The 12,549-nt window shown below is 48.4% G+C and overlaps 1 protein-coding gene across 3 annotated transcripts in view; it reads left to right on the top strand.

The window, feature by feature from the left end:
* Positions 1-12,549, top strand: part of ccdc146 (coiled-coil domain containing 146) — a 228,758-nt gene that overhangs the window by 66,933 nt on the left and 149,276 nt on the right. Inside the window, exon 3 of one of the 3 annotated variants that reach the window (XM_070896626.1) lies at positions 6,220-6,302. The exons of the other annotated variants lie outside the window; for them this stretch is intronic. Coding sequence (XP_070752727.1) covers positions 6,220-6,302 — 83 coding nt within the window. The remainder of the gene's footprint in view (positions 1-6,219; positions 6,303-12,549) is intronic. 3 annotated transcript variants of the gene reach the window in all.

The following is a 12,549-nucleotide window of genomic DNA, read 5'->3' on the forward strand; positions in this document are numbered from 1 at the left end:
CCCGTAGACTTTCTACCGTGGCAGAGGATGTGCTTGAATTTAAAATGTCACACTCGATCCATTTGGAGTAGGCGTCTACTACAACCAAAAACATTTTCCCCATGAAAGGACCTGCGTAGTCCACATGGATGCGTGACCAAGGCTTGGCGGGCCAGGGACTAAGGGGGGCTTCCCTGGGCGCATGGCCCAGCTGGGCACACGGGTTGCACCTGTGAACACAAAGTTCCAGATCTGCGTCTATCCCTGGCCACCAAACGTGTGACCTGGCAATTGCCTTCATCGTGACAATGCCCGGGTGCCCATTGTGGAGTTCTCTGATGAACACCTCTCTGCCCATCTGGGGCATGACTATGCGGTTTCCCCACAGTAGGCAATCGGCCTGAATCGAGAGTTCATCCTTGCACCTGTGAAATGGTTTAAATTTCTCAGGACATGCCCTGTACGTGGCTGCCCAGTCCCCATTCAGGACACATTTCTTGACTAGAGACAATAGCGGGTCTCTATTTGTCCAGACTTTAATCTGACGGGCTGTCACGGGTGTGCCTTCGCTTCCGAAAGCTTCAACAGCCATGACCATCTCAGCACCATGCTCGGTAGCCCCCTCAGTGGTGGCTACTGGGAGCCTGCTGAGTGCATCGGCGCAGTTTTCGGTGCCCGGTCTGTGCCGAATTGTGTAGTCATAGGCAGCTAACGTGAGTGCCCACCTCTGTATGCGGGCCGATGCATTTGCATTTATGGCCTTGTTGTCGGCCAAAAGGGACGTTAGGGGTTTGTGATCTGTCTCCAGCTCAAATTTCCTGCCAAACAGGTACTGGTGCATTTTCTTTACCGCATATACACATGCGAGCGCCTCCTTTTCTACCATCCTGTAGCCCCTTTCTGCCTGGGACAGACTCCTGGAGGCATAAGCTACCGGCTGTAACTGACCCTTGGCATTGACATGCTGCAACACACACCCGACACCATAGGACGACGCATTGCACGTTAACACAAGTTTCTTACATGGGTCATAGAGCGTTAACAGATTGTTGGAACATAACAAATTGCGTGCTCTATTAAAAGCCCTTTCCTGGCTCTCCCCCCAGACCCATTCGTGACCTTTGCATAGGAGCACGTGTAGCGGCACTAGCAGCGTGCTCAATTTGGGAAGAAAGTTGCCAAAATAGTTCAGGAGCCCCAGGAACGAATGCAGCTCCGTCGTGTTACGGGGTCTGGGTGCTCTCTGGATCGCTTCCGTCTTGGATGCAGTAGGGCTGATCCCGTCTGCTGTTACCCTCATCCCCAGGAATTCTACCTCTGGAGTTAGGAAGACACACTTCGCCTTTTTCAGTCGCAGACCTACCCGGTCCAGTCTGCGTAGCACCTCCTCCAGGTTGTGGAGGTATTCTTCACTATCGTTACCCGTAATGAGGATGTCGTCCTGAAAAACCACCGTCCCTGGAATCGACTTGAGGAAGCTTTCCATATTTCGTTGGAAGATCGCGGCGGCCGAGCGAATCCCGAACGGATATCTGTTGTACTCAAACAACCCCTTGTGTGTCGTAATGGTGGTCAGCTTCTTCGACTCACTCGCCAGCTCCTGGGTCATGTAAGCTGAGGTCAGGTCCAATTTTGAAAAAAGTTTGCCACCGGATAGCGTCGCAAAGAGGTCCTCCGCTCTCGGTAGCGGGTACTGGTCTTGGAGTGACACCCGATTGATGGTGGCCTTGTAATCGCCACATATCCTGACCGACCCATCCGCCTTGAGCACCGGCACAATCGGGCTCGCCCAGTCACTGAATTCGACTGGCGAGATGATGCCTTCCCTCAACAGGCGGTCCAATTCGCCTTCTATCTTTTCCCGCATCACGCACGGCACCACTCTGGCCTTGTGGTGTACTGGTCTGGCGTCTGGGTTTATGTGAATCACTACCTTGGCCCCCATGAAAGTGCCAATGCCGGGTTGAAATGATGAGTCAAATTTGTCCAGGATCTGTGAGCATGATACTTGCTCCACAGAGGAAATTGCATTGACATCGCCCCATTTCCAGTTCATGACAGCAAGCCAACTCCTCCCCAGTAGTGCGGGACCGTCCCCTGGGACAATCCAGAGTGGCAACCTGTTCTCCGAATCTTTGTGGGTCACGACTACCGTGGCGCTGCCTAGCACCGGAATGATCTGCTTTGTGTAAGTCCGTAGCTGTGCGTCAATCGGCGATAATTTTGGCCTCCTGGCCTTGGATGCCCACAACTTTTCGAACTGTTTGATACCCACCAGGGACTGGCTGGCACCCGTGTTTAACTCCATTGATACTGGGATGCCATTGAGGAGCACTTTCATCATTATCGGTGGCGTCCTGGTGTATGAACTGTATACGTGCTCCACATGAACTCACTGAACTTCAGCTTCCAGCGATTTCCCCCAGTGTCAATTTCTGCAGGTACTTTGTTCATCTCTGCAAACTCCGGCTGAATGTATGCCTCCACGCCTCCAGCATGAGTTGCGGTTTGAAACAAAAGGTCCCTTGCCAGTCGATCGTCCCTGACTGCCCCTGTTATTGTCCTTGAGTGCACCATTAACAGGTGTTGATGGCCCCATTACTGGCCGCATTGTCCCTTGCAATGGCATGAATCGCTGTTCAGCTTGCCATTGTCTCTGTCGAACTCCCCCTCTGGGTTCGACTACATGTTGGGGCATGCCTGACTGCCCTTGTCTGCCTGGAGAACTGTGTGCTGCTTTAAAAATGTTGAATCTCTGTCCCAACCATTCCTTAACACAGTACCTCTCGTCTGTTCTGCTAGTGGCCATGCTCGCGTGGTTTAAATCCCAGTTTCTTGTCGCCATTGATACGTCCTTACTACACAGTATAAATGCACACGAGGCCCATGCTTGAGAGAAGGTCAGTCTATGACCTGTCCTTTATTCCTTAGCACTCAAGTGATGAAGGTGGGTGGAGCTTCCCCTCTTATACCTGAAGGTCCAGGTTAAGAGTGTCTCCCACCTAGTGGTCAGTGTTCTCACGGTGTACAACTTAGGTCAGTTTATACATGGGTTACAATGCTGGTTGAATACATGACAGTGCCTGTGCCTTGCTGTTGTGCTTGGGGAAGGGCTCCGAAAATAATAGGTCCCACACATAGGGGTATAAATGTAACTGTCTTTACGTTGTCTAAACCACCCATTATTGCGATCTGGTTTAGAGCTGCTTTCCATAAATGGTAGTTCTTCCCGTCGAACGGGGCCACTTCCTTAGCTAAATCCTTCAACTGGGTTATGGAGAAGGGGGTTACGTATGTAGAGGGTGCATTGGCATTTGCTCCCGGAGTACGGGTCGTAGTTACAGGGTGCATGGGGATAGGATCATTCTGCGAGGATCCTGGGTATCGGGGTGGGTCATGGCCAGGTGCCTGTGGGGGTGGATGATACTCCCAGCGGTCTGTACCTGAGCTACCATTGCCGCTACAAGGGTCACTATTACATGCGCTTCCCTGGTTCTCTCCATTTTGCTGGAGTACTTGGGGGCCGTCTTCCCCAAAAGCATGCATAACACCCTTTTGCACGATCAATTGGCTTTCTAATTCTTTGATAGTTTTCCTGCACAGTGTGGTCTGCTCTGTTTGCCTTATCGGTCATGTGAGCCGCTTGAAGGAACCTAAGACCGGCTGCTAATTCGCGACCTTTGTTTTCTAAATCATATACTTGGTTTTGAGCCTCTGTGCACTTCTGCCTCATTTTCTCTTCCTTTTTGCTTGTTATTTTCTGCCATAGCCATATTAGAGGTCAGATGTAACGTATGGAGTTTTTTTTATCTGTTTGGAGAGTCTCAATTTGATTGGCTTGTTCTGCCAATTTAAGCCTCAATCTCTCAACCTCGTCTGTCAATTTTCCTCCTTCTGTCTGAAGTCCTGATTTTTCCTGCTCCCCTTGGTTTTGTAAAGTTTTGTTAAGGTCTCTCTGCTTAAGTAATTCTGCATAACATACTGCCATTAAGACACATTTTGACTCTTCTTCTTTTCCTTTTTAGTTTTGTCAAAGAATGAGTCTCCTCCGGGAAATCCGGGTGAGCTCATTGTTTCAAGCCACCCCCTGACATTTTCAATCAGGGTCTGGTTAAACTGCTCTTCCCACGACTGGGAGGTTGCACCTTTTCCTGTCATTTCTCTTCTGTCTTTCTTAACAATTTAATTTATTTTAACTCAAAATCGTCCCATCTGGATCGCCAATGTTGCGCAAGCGGCAATTTCACTAGTCATGTGACTAGTAGTTGCCTGCGACTGTTCCTGAGTTAAATACCAAATTACACACTAGACAAATGACAGTATCGTTAATGTTCGTTTAAAACAGGAAAAGTACAAGACTCACTACTTTTACTCTCTAATTCTTCGATTACTTAATACAAAAATATAAGACTCACTACTTATACCCAATTTAACTCTGCTTAACTCTGCATAAAGGCGTTCCAAAGGGTGTTCCTTGCCACAGATACTAACTCTGCTCAAATACTCTGTTTGACTCAAGTCTGTTTAACTCTATTCGAGGCCGGAATTTCAGACCCAGTATCATTAAAGACTATTGCAAGCTCTGATACAGATGTATAAGCCTCTTGTTTTGCAGCATACTTTTCATGATAGTTGATAATTAAAGGATTGTACATGAATAGATTGGGTCTAGCAACCTGTCAATCATCATTTTTAAATCAATTACACAGCAATTAACAACACCTTTTAATGTAGAAAAAAGCCCAATATGCTTCATAAAGGTGTAATCAGAAAATGGATGGCAAGCATTGTGTTTTAAGGAGGGTTTAAAGGAGGAGATTTTGATGGAGAATCAGAAGAGTTTAGGGTGGGAATTACAGAGTGCGGGGCATAAGTGACTGAAGGCATGGCCACCAATGGTCGGACAGAAGGAGGCTGGGATTCACAAGGCTACAGTGGAGGAATAGAGGGGATTGTAGGTCTAGAGATGCAAGTGGATGGGGTTGGTTGAGGCCATTAAGGCATTTAAACATGAATTTAAATTTGAAGCATGAGCCAATGTAGGTTAATGAGGAGAGAGGTAATGGGTGAGCAGTGAGCAGGACTTGGTATGGGTAGAATACAGGCATAGAATTTTGGATGAGCTGAAGTTTATGGAGGGTAGCGCTCAGGAGAACACTGAAATAGTCAGGTCTGGAGGCGACAAAGGGACGTACGAGGGTCTCATCGGCCAATGAGGTAGAGGTAGAGGTGGGCAATATTACGGAGGTGGAAGTAGTTGGTGTATATAATGGAGAACATATGGGGTCTGAAGCTCAACTGGAGGTTCTGTAGGAAACGCAAATGACTCCGTTTTATGTGGAACATATTTGGCTTGAAATATCAGGTTTATTTAGGGGATGTTTACTAGTTTTAGTATTGTTTTAGATTTTATGATGTCGGATTTACTTGGCTTTTCTGCTTGTGTCCCTCGATAACTCTTGCAAGAGTCCATCAGAAGTGCTCGGCAAAAGGACGAAACCCTGATACGCTAAGTGCCAAACTTAATTAGGAAATCCTGGTCAGCCTTATATGGAGCCCCTTTCCACCCCTAACAATCATGTCAGAGTGGTGAGCCTATAGGCAGGAAGGTCCAACGATGCTGGGAGGTCCTACTTCCTGAGCCATGACTGGCCAAGTGTAAGACCAGAGGAAAGTTCATGTAGTCAGCTGAGACATACTTCCTCCAGAAGACCCCATCAGGGGGGGTGGGGTGAGGTCCAGGCAAGGGAAGTGCCCTACAGATAGGCTGATTTTTTAAGTTTAGTCCCCTTAACCAAAGGCCAGAGGGGAGGACTGCATGAGGTCTCTGTGGAAAAGACAGAACTTTCTGTCATTGGGGAGGGGGAGTGCCTTCAGGATTCACCCATAGTGAAGTGGGCATTCATCAACCCCATGCAAGAGAGATGTTATCTCACTGACCCCACAAAATTTATCAAGATCAGGGCTGGAGAGCATCATCAGACGCGATCCCAACCTAACTGCTACGATTACAGCATACAGATTTCCGGGGCCTGTTGGTTTGCCAGTATTACAAGCACAAAAATGTAATTTTGTTGTGCATTACATTGTGAGCTATTACAGATGGAAATATTAATCAATTTCTTTCTCCACTAATTCTGATTACATTGGCTAAGGACCAACAATCATGAGATGTGATTTTTTTTGTAATATAATACAATACACTATTACTCAAACATAACTTTCTTTTCTAACTTTCAGTTGTTTTCTGCTGGAAAACTCTCAGGAACTCAAATTGGCCATTTGAAATCCAAATACATATTATTACATGAGGCTTTAAAAAGGTACAGCATTGTTTAACTGATTATTGCTAATCAATAACTAATTATTCCATTGATGATTATTTTATGTTGAAAGCTTTTCTGTGTATCCCTGGGGGAATTCTCTTTACAGGCCTGTATCCAAAACGTCATTACCGTCAAATGCTTGAATTATAAATGTTACTGAGGCTTGATTTTTCCTGTGAACAATGAGTAGGCTACTCCACAGACCTTTTTGGAGGGTAGAACTTCCATCTGCTGCTATGCTTGCATTGACTCGTCCCAAATCTTGGGAATTGGGTCATTTGATTAATTGGAGTGGGCTTGTAGCGTTACAGTAGAGGCTCCTGCCTCCCTGGAGAAGTGGAAGTCAGAGCCATACCATGCCGTTCCAGAACGGGGTTCCTAAGGCCCAAAGAAAAACGGACGAAAAAGTATTTCTTTAAGGGAACGGAAAGGGAACCGAGTCTTTTCCGTGGTTTTCATCTGTTAGTTACATTCGGTGAAAATTCAATCTCCACCCCACTGAGATCAATTAATTAGATTTACTGCAGCAATTAGGCCTTCCTAAGGCTAGAATATTACATTCTGCTGAACTTGTCAGTATTGTGTTCCTAACACAGATGAGACTGCACACAGGGAGGTTAAAGTAACAGTGACCTCAGTCTTTATTAAGACACTCCAGAGTGAGGAACAGGCTTTAGAGGCCGGCTTATATACAGTGCTCCCAAGGGATGCTGGGATCCCTTGGGACTTCAGGGGATGCACTCCCTGGTGGCGGAACATGGGAGCGCATGCTTTACAGATACACAACATTACTCCGCCCCCCCTCCCCAGTAAAAGTGAAAACTATTTACATGGTGAGGTGGTGGGGAGCTTTTCTTCCCCTGGTGGACCACCTCGGTACAAATGTCTGTTCTGGTGTGTTGGCTGTGCCCTCGCTGAGCTGGCGTGTTGTTGGCCCTGCAGGGCTGCTGGGCGAGTCTGGCCTTGCTGGGCTGTTGGGAGTGATGGGTTCGATTTCCTGGTCCGGGGTGGTGTCGTTGATCCTTTGGGTGTGTGTTGTGGGCTCGAAAAAGGTGGTGTCTGCTGTGAGTTGTTCAGGGCAGTCTCTGAACTGCAGCCTTGTTTGGTCCAGGTGCTTTCTACAAATTTGTCCATTGTCTAGTTTGACTACAAACACCCTACTCCCTTCTTTAGCTATCACCGTGCCCATGATCCACATGGGACCATGTCCATTGCACTGACCAGTATGTCAGGCAGGCCGTGGGTGGCAAACATGGCCCTCAGGCTTTCAATGGTGGAGGAGGCGGTGCTTCCCGACATTATTTCACATTCAATCCATTTTGAAAAAGCATCCACCACCACCAGGAACATTTTACCGAGAAACGGGCCCGCATAGTCAACATGGATCCTTGACCATGGTCTGGAGGACCAGGACCACAAACTTAGTGGTGCCTCTCTGGACGCGTTGCGCAACTGAGCACACACGCTGCATTGCCGTACACAGGACTCTAAGTCAGAGTCGATACCGGGCCACCACATGTGGGATCTGGCTATCACTTTCATCATTACTATACCCGGGTGTGTGCTGTGGAGATCCGAGATGAATGTCTCCCTGCCCTTTTTGGGTAGCACTACGCGGTTACTCCACAACAGGCAGTCTGCCCGAATGGACAACTCGTCCTTTCGCCGCTAGAACGGCTTGATTAGCTCTTGCATTTCAATGGGGATGCTGGCCCAGCTCCCATGCAGTACACAGTTTTTTTTACTAGGGACAGCAAAGGATCTTGGCTGGTACAAGTCCTAATCTGGCGGGCCGTGACAGGTGATTTATCATTTTCAAATGCTTCCATGGCCATCAACAAGTCTGCAAGCTGTGCCACCATCAACAAGTTTGCAGGCTGCGCCATTTCCACTCCCGTGGTGGGCAATGGTAGCTGACTGAGAGCATCCGCACAGATCTCGGTGCCTGGCCTGTGGCGGATGGTATAGTTATACGCTGATAGCTCACCTTTGTATGCGGGCTGAGGCATTAGTATTTATCCCCTTGTTTTCAGCGAACAGGGATGTGAGGGGCTTGTGATCAGTTTCCAGCTCAAATTTGAGGCCAAACAGCTACTGATGCATTTTCATTACACCAAACACACAGGCTAATGCCTCTTTCTCACTCATGCTGCAGGCCCTCTTGGCCTTAGACAAGCTCCTGGAGGCATAGGCAACAGGTTGCAACTTCCCCGCAATGTTAGCTTGTTGTAATACACACCCGACTCCGTACGACGACGTGTCACATGCTAGCACGAGTCTTTTACATGGGTTATACAATACAAGCAGCTTGTTGGAGCATAAAATGTTTCTGGCATTCCCCATACCCAGTTCTCACCTTTACCCAATAACATATGTAGGGTGCTAAGAGGGTGCTTAACGTCGGAAGTTACCAAAATAGTTGAGGAGTCCCAGGAACGACCACAGCTCCGTGACGTTCTGTGGCCTGGGCGCGTTCCTGATAGCCTCTGTCTTGGCATCTGTGGGCCGAATGCCGTCCGCCGCGATCTTGCTCCCCAAAAACTCCACTTCTATTGCCATGAAGACACATTTCGACCTCTTCAGCCGCAGGCCTACGCGATCCAGTCGCTGGAGGACCTCCTCCAGGTTTTGTAGGTGCTCGACGGTGTCCCGACTCGTAACCAATATGTCATCCTGAAAAACCACCATGCGTGGTACTGACTTGAGTAGGCTCTCCATGTTTCTCTGGAAGATTGCTGCAGCCGACTGAATTCCAAACAGGCGTCTGTTGTAGATGAACAGTCCCTTTTGTGTGTTGATGCAGGTGAGGCCCTTCGAAGACACCTCCAGCTCCTGCGTCATGTAGGCCGAAGTCAGGTCGAGCTTGGTGAACGTCTTGCCTCCTGCCAGCGTCGCAAATAGGTCGCCTGCCTTGGGTAGCGGGTATTGGTCCTGTAGCGAGAAACGATTAATAGTTACTTTATAATCGCCGCAAATCCTGACCGTGCCATCACTTTTGAGTACTGGAACAATCGGGCTGGCCCACTCACTGAATTCCACTGGGGAGATGATGCCCTCGCATTGCAGCCTGTCCAGCTCAATTTCCACTCTCTCCCTCATCATGTGAGGTACCGCTCGCACCTTGTAGTGAATGGGTCGTGCCTCTGGGACCAAGTGGATCCGCACCTTCGCCCCGGAAAAGTTTCCAATGCCTGGCTCAAAAAGGGAAGGAAATTTGTTAAGAACCTGGGTACATGAGGCCTCATCGACATGTGATAGCGCTCGGATGTCATCCCAGTTCCAGCGTATTTTGCCCAGCCAGCTCCTTCCAAGCAGTGTGGGGCCAACGCCCGGGACAATCCAGTGTGGCAGTTTGTGCACCGTGCCCTCGTAGGTGACCTTGACCATGGTGCTGCCCAGGACAGTGATAAGCTCTTTGGTGTATGTTCTCAGTTTCGTGTGGATGGGGCTCGGGGCTGGTCTGAGTGCCTTGTTGCACCACAGTCTCTCAAACATCTTTTTACTCATGATGGATTGGCTAGCGCCAGTGTCCAGTTCCATGGCTATGGGTAAGCCATTCAATTTTACATTTAGCATTATAGGTGGACATTTCGTCGAAAATGTGTGTACCCCGTGTACTTCAGCATCTGCCTCCTCTCTCTGAGACTCGAAATTGCTTTGATCCACCATGGACCGATCTTCCTCTGCCACGTGGTGGTTAGCAGGTTTTGCAGAGCTTGCAGCTCGTCTGCAAGCTCGTTGGAGGTGCCCCATTGTTCCACAGCTCTTGCAAACATACCCTTTGAAGCGGCATGAATAGGCTGAATGGAAGCTTCCACAATGCCAACAAAGTGTGAATTGCCTTGCATTCATCCTTTGTTGCGGACTCTGAGTCATCTGGGTCACCTGAGGCCTGCTGGCAGTTGCAGGCTCGTGGTTTCTGCCCTGTACATTTCTGCTCGCAAACACGGTTCCAGTTAATTTATGAACATTGCTAGCACTTGTGTGCTGAGAGATTTGTTTGGTGTTATCACTGGTGGATATAAACGCCTGTGCTATCACAATGGCCTTACTGAGGGTCAGTGTCTCTACAGTCAAAAGTTTTCGTAGGATGGTCTCGTGGACAATGCCCAGTACAAAAAGGTCTCTGAGCATTTGCTCCAGGTAGCCATCAAATTCACATTGTCCTGCAAGTCGCCTTAGCTCGGCGACGTAGTTCGCCACTTCCTGACCTTCAGATCGCTGGCACGTGTAGAACTGATACCTCACCATCAGCACGTTCTCCCTCGGATTAAGATGCTCCCGAACCAGTATACACAGCTCCTCATATGACTTATCTGTGGGTTTCACTGGAGCCAGAAGATTCTTCATGAGGCTGTAGGTCGGTGCCCTGCAGACTGTGTGGAGGACCGCTCTCCTTTTTGCAGCGCTTCCTTCACCGTCCAGCTCGTTGGCTACAAAGTACTGGTCTAGCCATTCGACATAGGCTTCCCAGTCCTCACCCTCCGAGAACTTCTCCAGGATGCCCACAGTTTGCTGCATCTTTGTGTTGGATTCATATACTCGTTGCCAGTTATTGTGTTCCTAACAGATGAGACGGCACACAGGGAGGTTAAAGTAACAGTGACCTCAGTCTTTATTAAGACACTCCAGAGTGAGGAACAGACCGACTTATATACATTGCTCCCAAGGGATGCTGGGACCCCTTGGGACTTCAGGGGATGCACTCCTGGTGGCGGAACATGGGAGTGCATGCTTTACAGATACACAACAGTCAGGATGATCTGGGCAGAAGATTTTGGGTAGCGCTGTTGTCTCTCAACATGACCCAACAGGGATAAGAAGCACCTGACCCCTTTGGCTTGTTCGCAACTGTTTCTGGTGACATCAACATTAGTCAGCTTGCTGTGCACATTGCAATCTGACAGGTCACTAATGCATCGTTTGCGAGGCATCAACAGTTTGTTTGCATTCCCATCATCTGTCAAGCAAGAAGAAAGAGCATTGGGATTTACCCACAATGCTGGATTCTCACAGGTGCAGGGCATCATAGACTGTAAACATAGCCAAGCGTGCTGCCCATCATGAACCAGCACTGTTTCTCAACAGGAAGGATTTCCATTCGCTCAATGTTCAATTTGTTTGTGACTACAGGCAGCGAGTCATGCAGGTTTCTTGCTTTCATACTGCGCCAGTCCTCAATACCCCCTCTGTTCCATCCAGAACATGGGGTAGTAGGATGGTTGCTGGGACTTCTGTCGGGAACTCAGGCACAGATGCAAAACATAAGAACATAAGAAATAGTAGCAGGCGTAGGTCATTTGGCGTCTCGAGCCTGCTCCGCCATTCAGTAAGATCATGGTTGATCTTCTACCTCAACTCCACTTTCCTGCACTAACCCCAGAGCGCTGATATAGTAAAGGCATGCAGCAACATGGGTTCTGATTGAGCAAACCATTAAAGTCCAGAATCAATGGTTACAACTGGACAGTTCACCACAGCTCAGAGTAAGTGTCAACATTAATAATAATTTGCGGCATGCTCCACAATCCTGCTATTTAAAGGGGAGTTACCTTGAAGCTGCATGTAGAGGAAGTGGAGCAGGAAGATGAAGAAGGGGATGAGAAACCAGAAGATGCTGAGAAAGAACGTAGGCCAGCAGTATTGTGAGCTGCCAGAGCTGTAAGGCAGCATATTATTGCCATTGCCATGGCCGAATGCCTCTGAACCACAAGAAAAGTACGCACCCACTTTGTTATGTATGTAAACCTGTAAATACCATGTCTAACCACCAGAGGGCTTATCCCCTGGAGTCCCAAGGGATCCCACAATCCCTTGGGAGCACCTGTATATAAGGAGGCCTCACAGGCTGGAGAGGCACTTTGAGATCTGTAATAAAGGACTACGACCACACCTTACTTTGAGCTTGCAGTATCTAGTCTGACTCTTTATTCAAGACATAACACACCTGATTGCTCCAGACCTTCGGACACTTGCAGTCCTGGGCCTGCAGGCATACGCCTGCGTAAAGGCCCACATATGCCAGGGGCACATGCGGTTCGCAAGCATCCCTGGGATCACGTGGTCCAGCACAACCAATCACAATGGGGATTAAGAAATTCCCTAAAAAACACTTTAGCACTTTGTCCTTTTTTTTGAAGCGGCCAGGAAGTCGGTCATAATAAGGATGGAAGTGCGATGGTAAGTGCTAGTGGGGGGCTGAAGTGGAGACACAATACTTAAATAAAAATAAATCATCACATGT

The sequence above is a fragment of the Pristiophorus japonicus genome, chromosome 13 (genome assembly GCF_044704955.1).
Source record: "Pristiophorus japonicus isolate sPriJap1 chromosome 13, sPriJap1.hap1, whole genome shotgun sequence".
Lineage (NCBI taxonomy): Eukaryota > Metazoa > Chordata > Chondrichthyes > Pristiophoridae > Pristiophorus > Pristiophorus japonicus.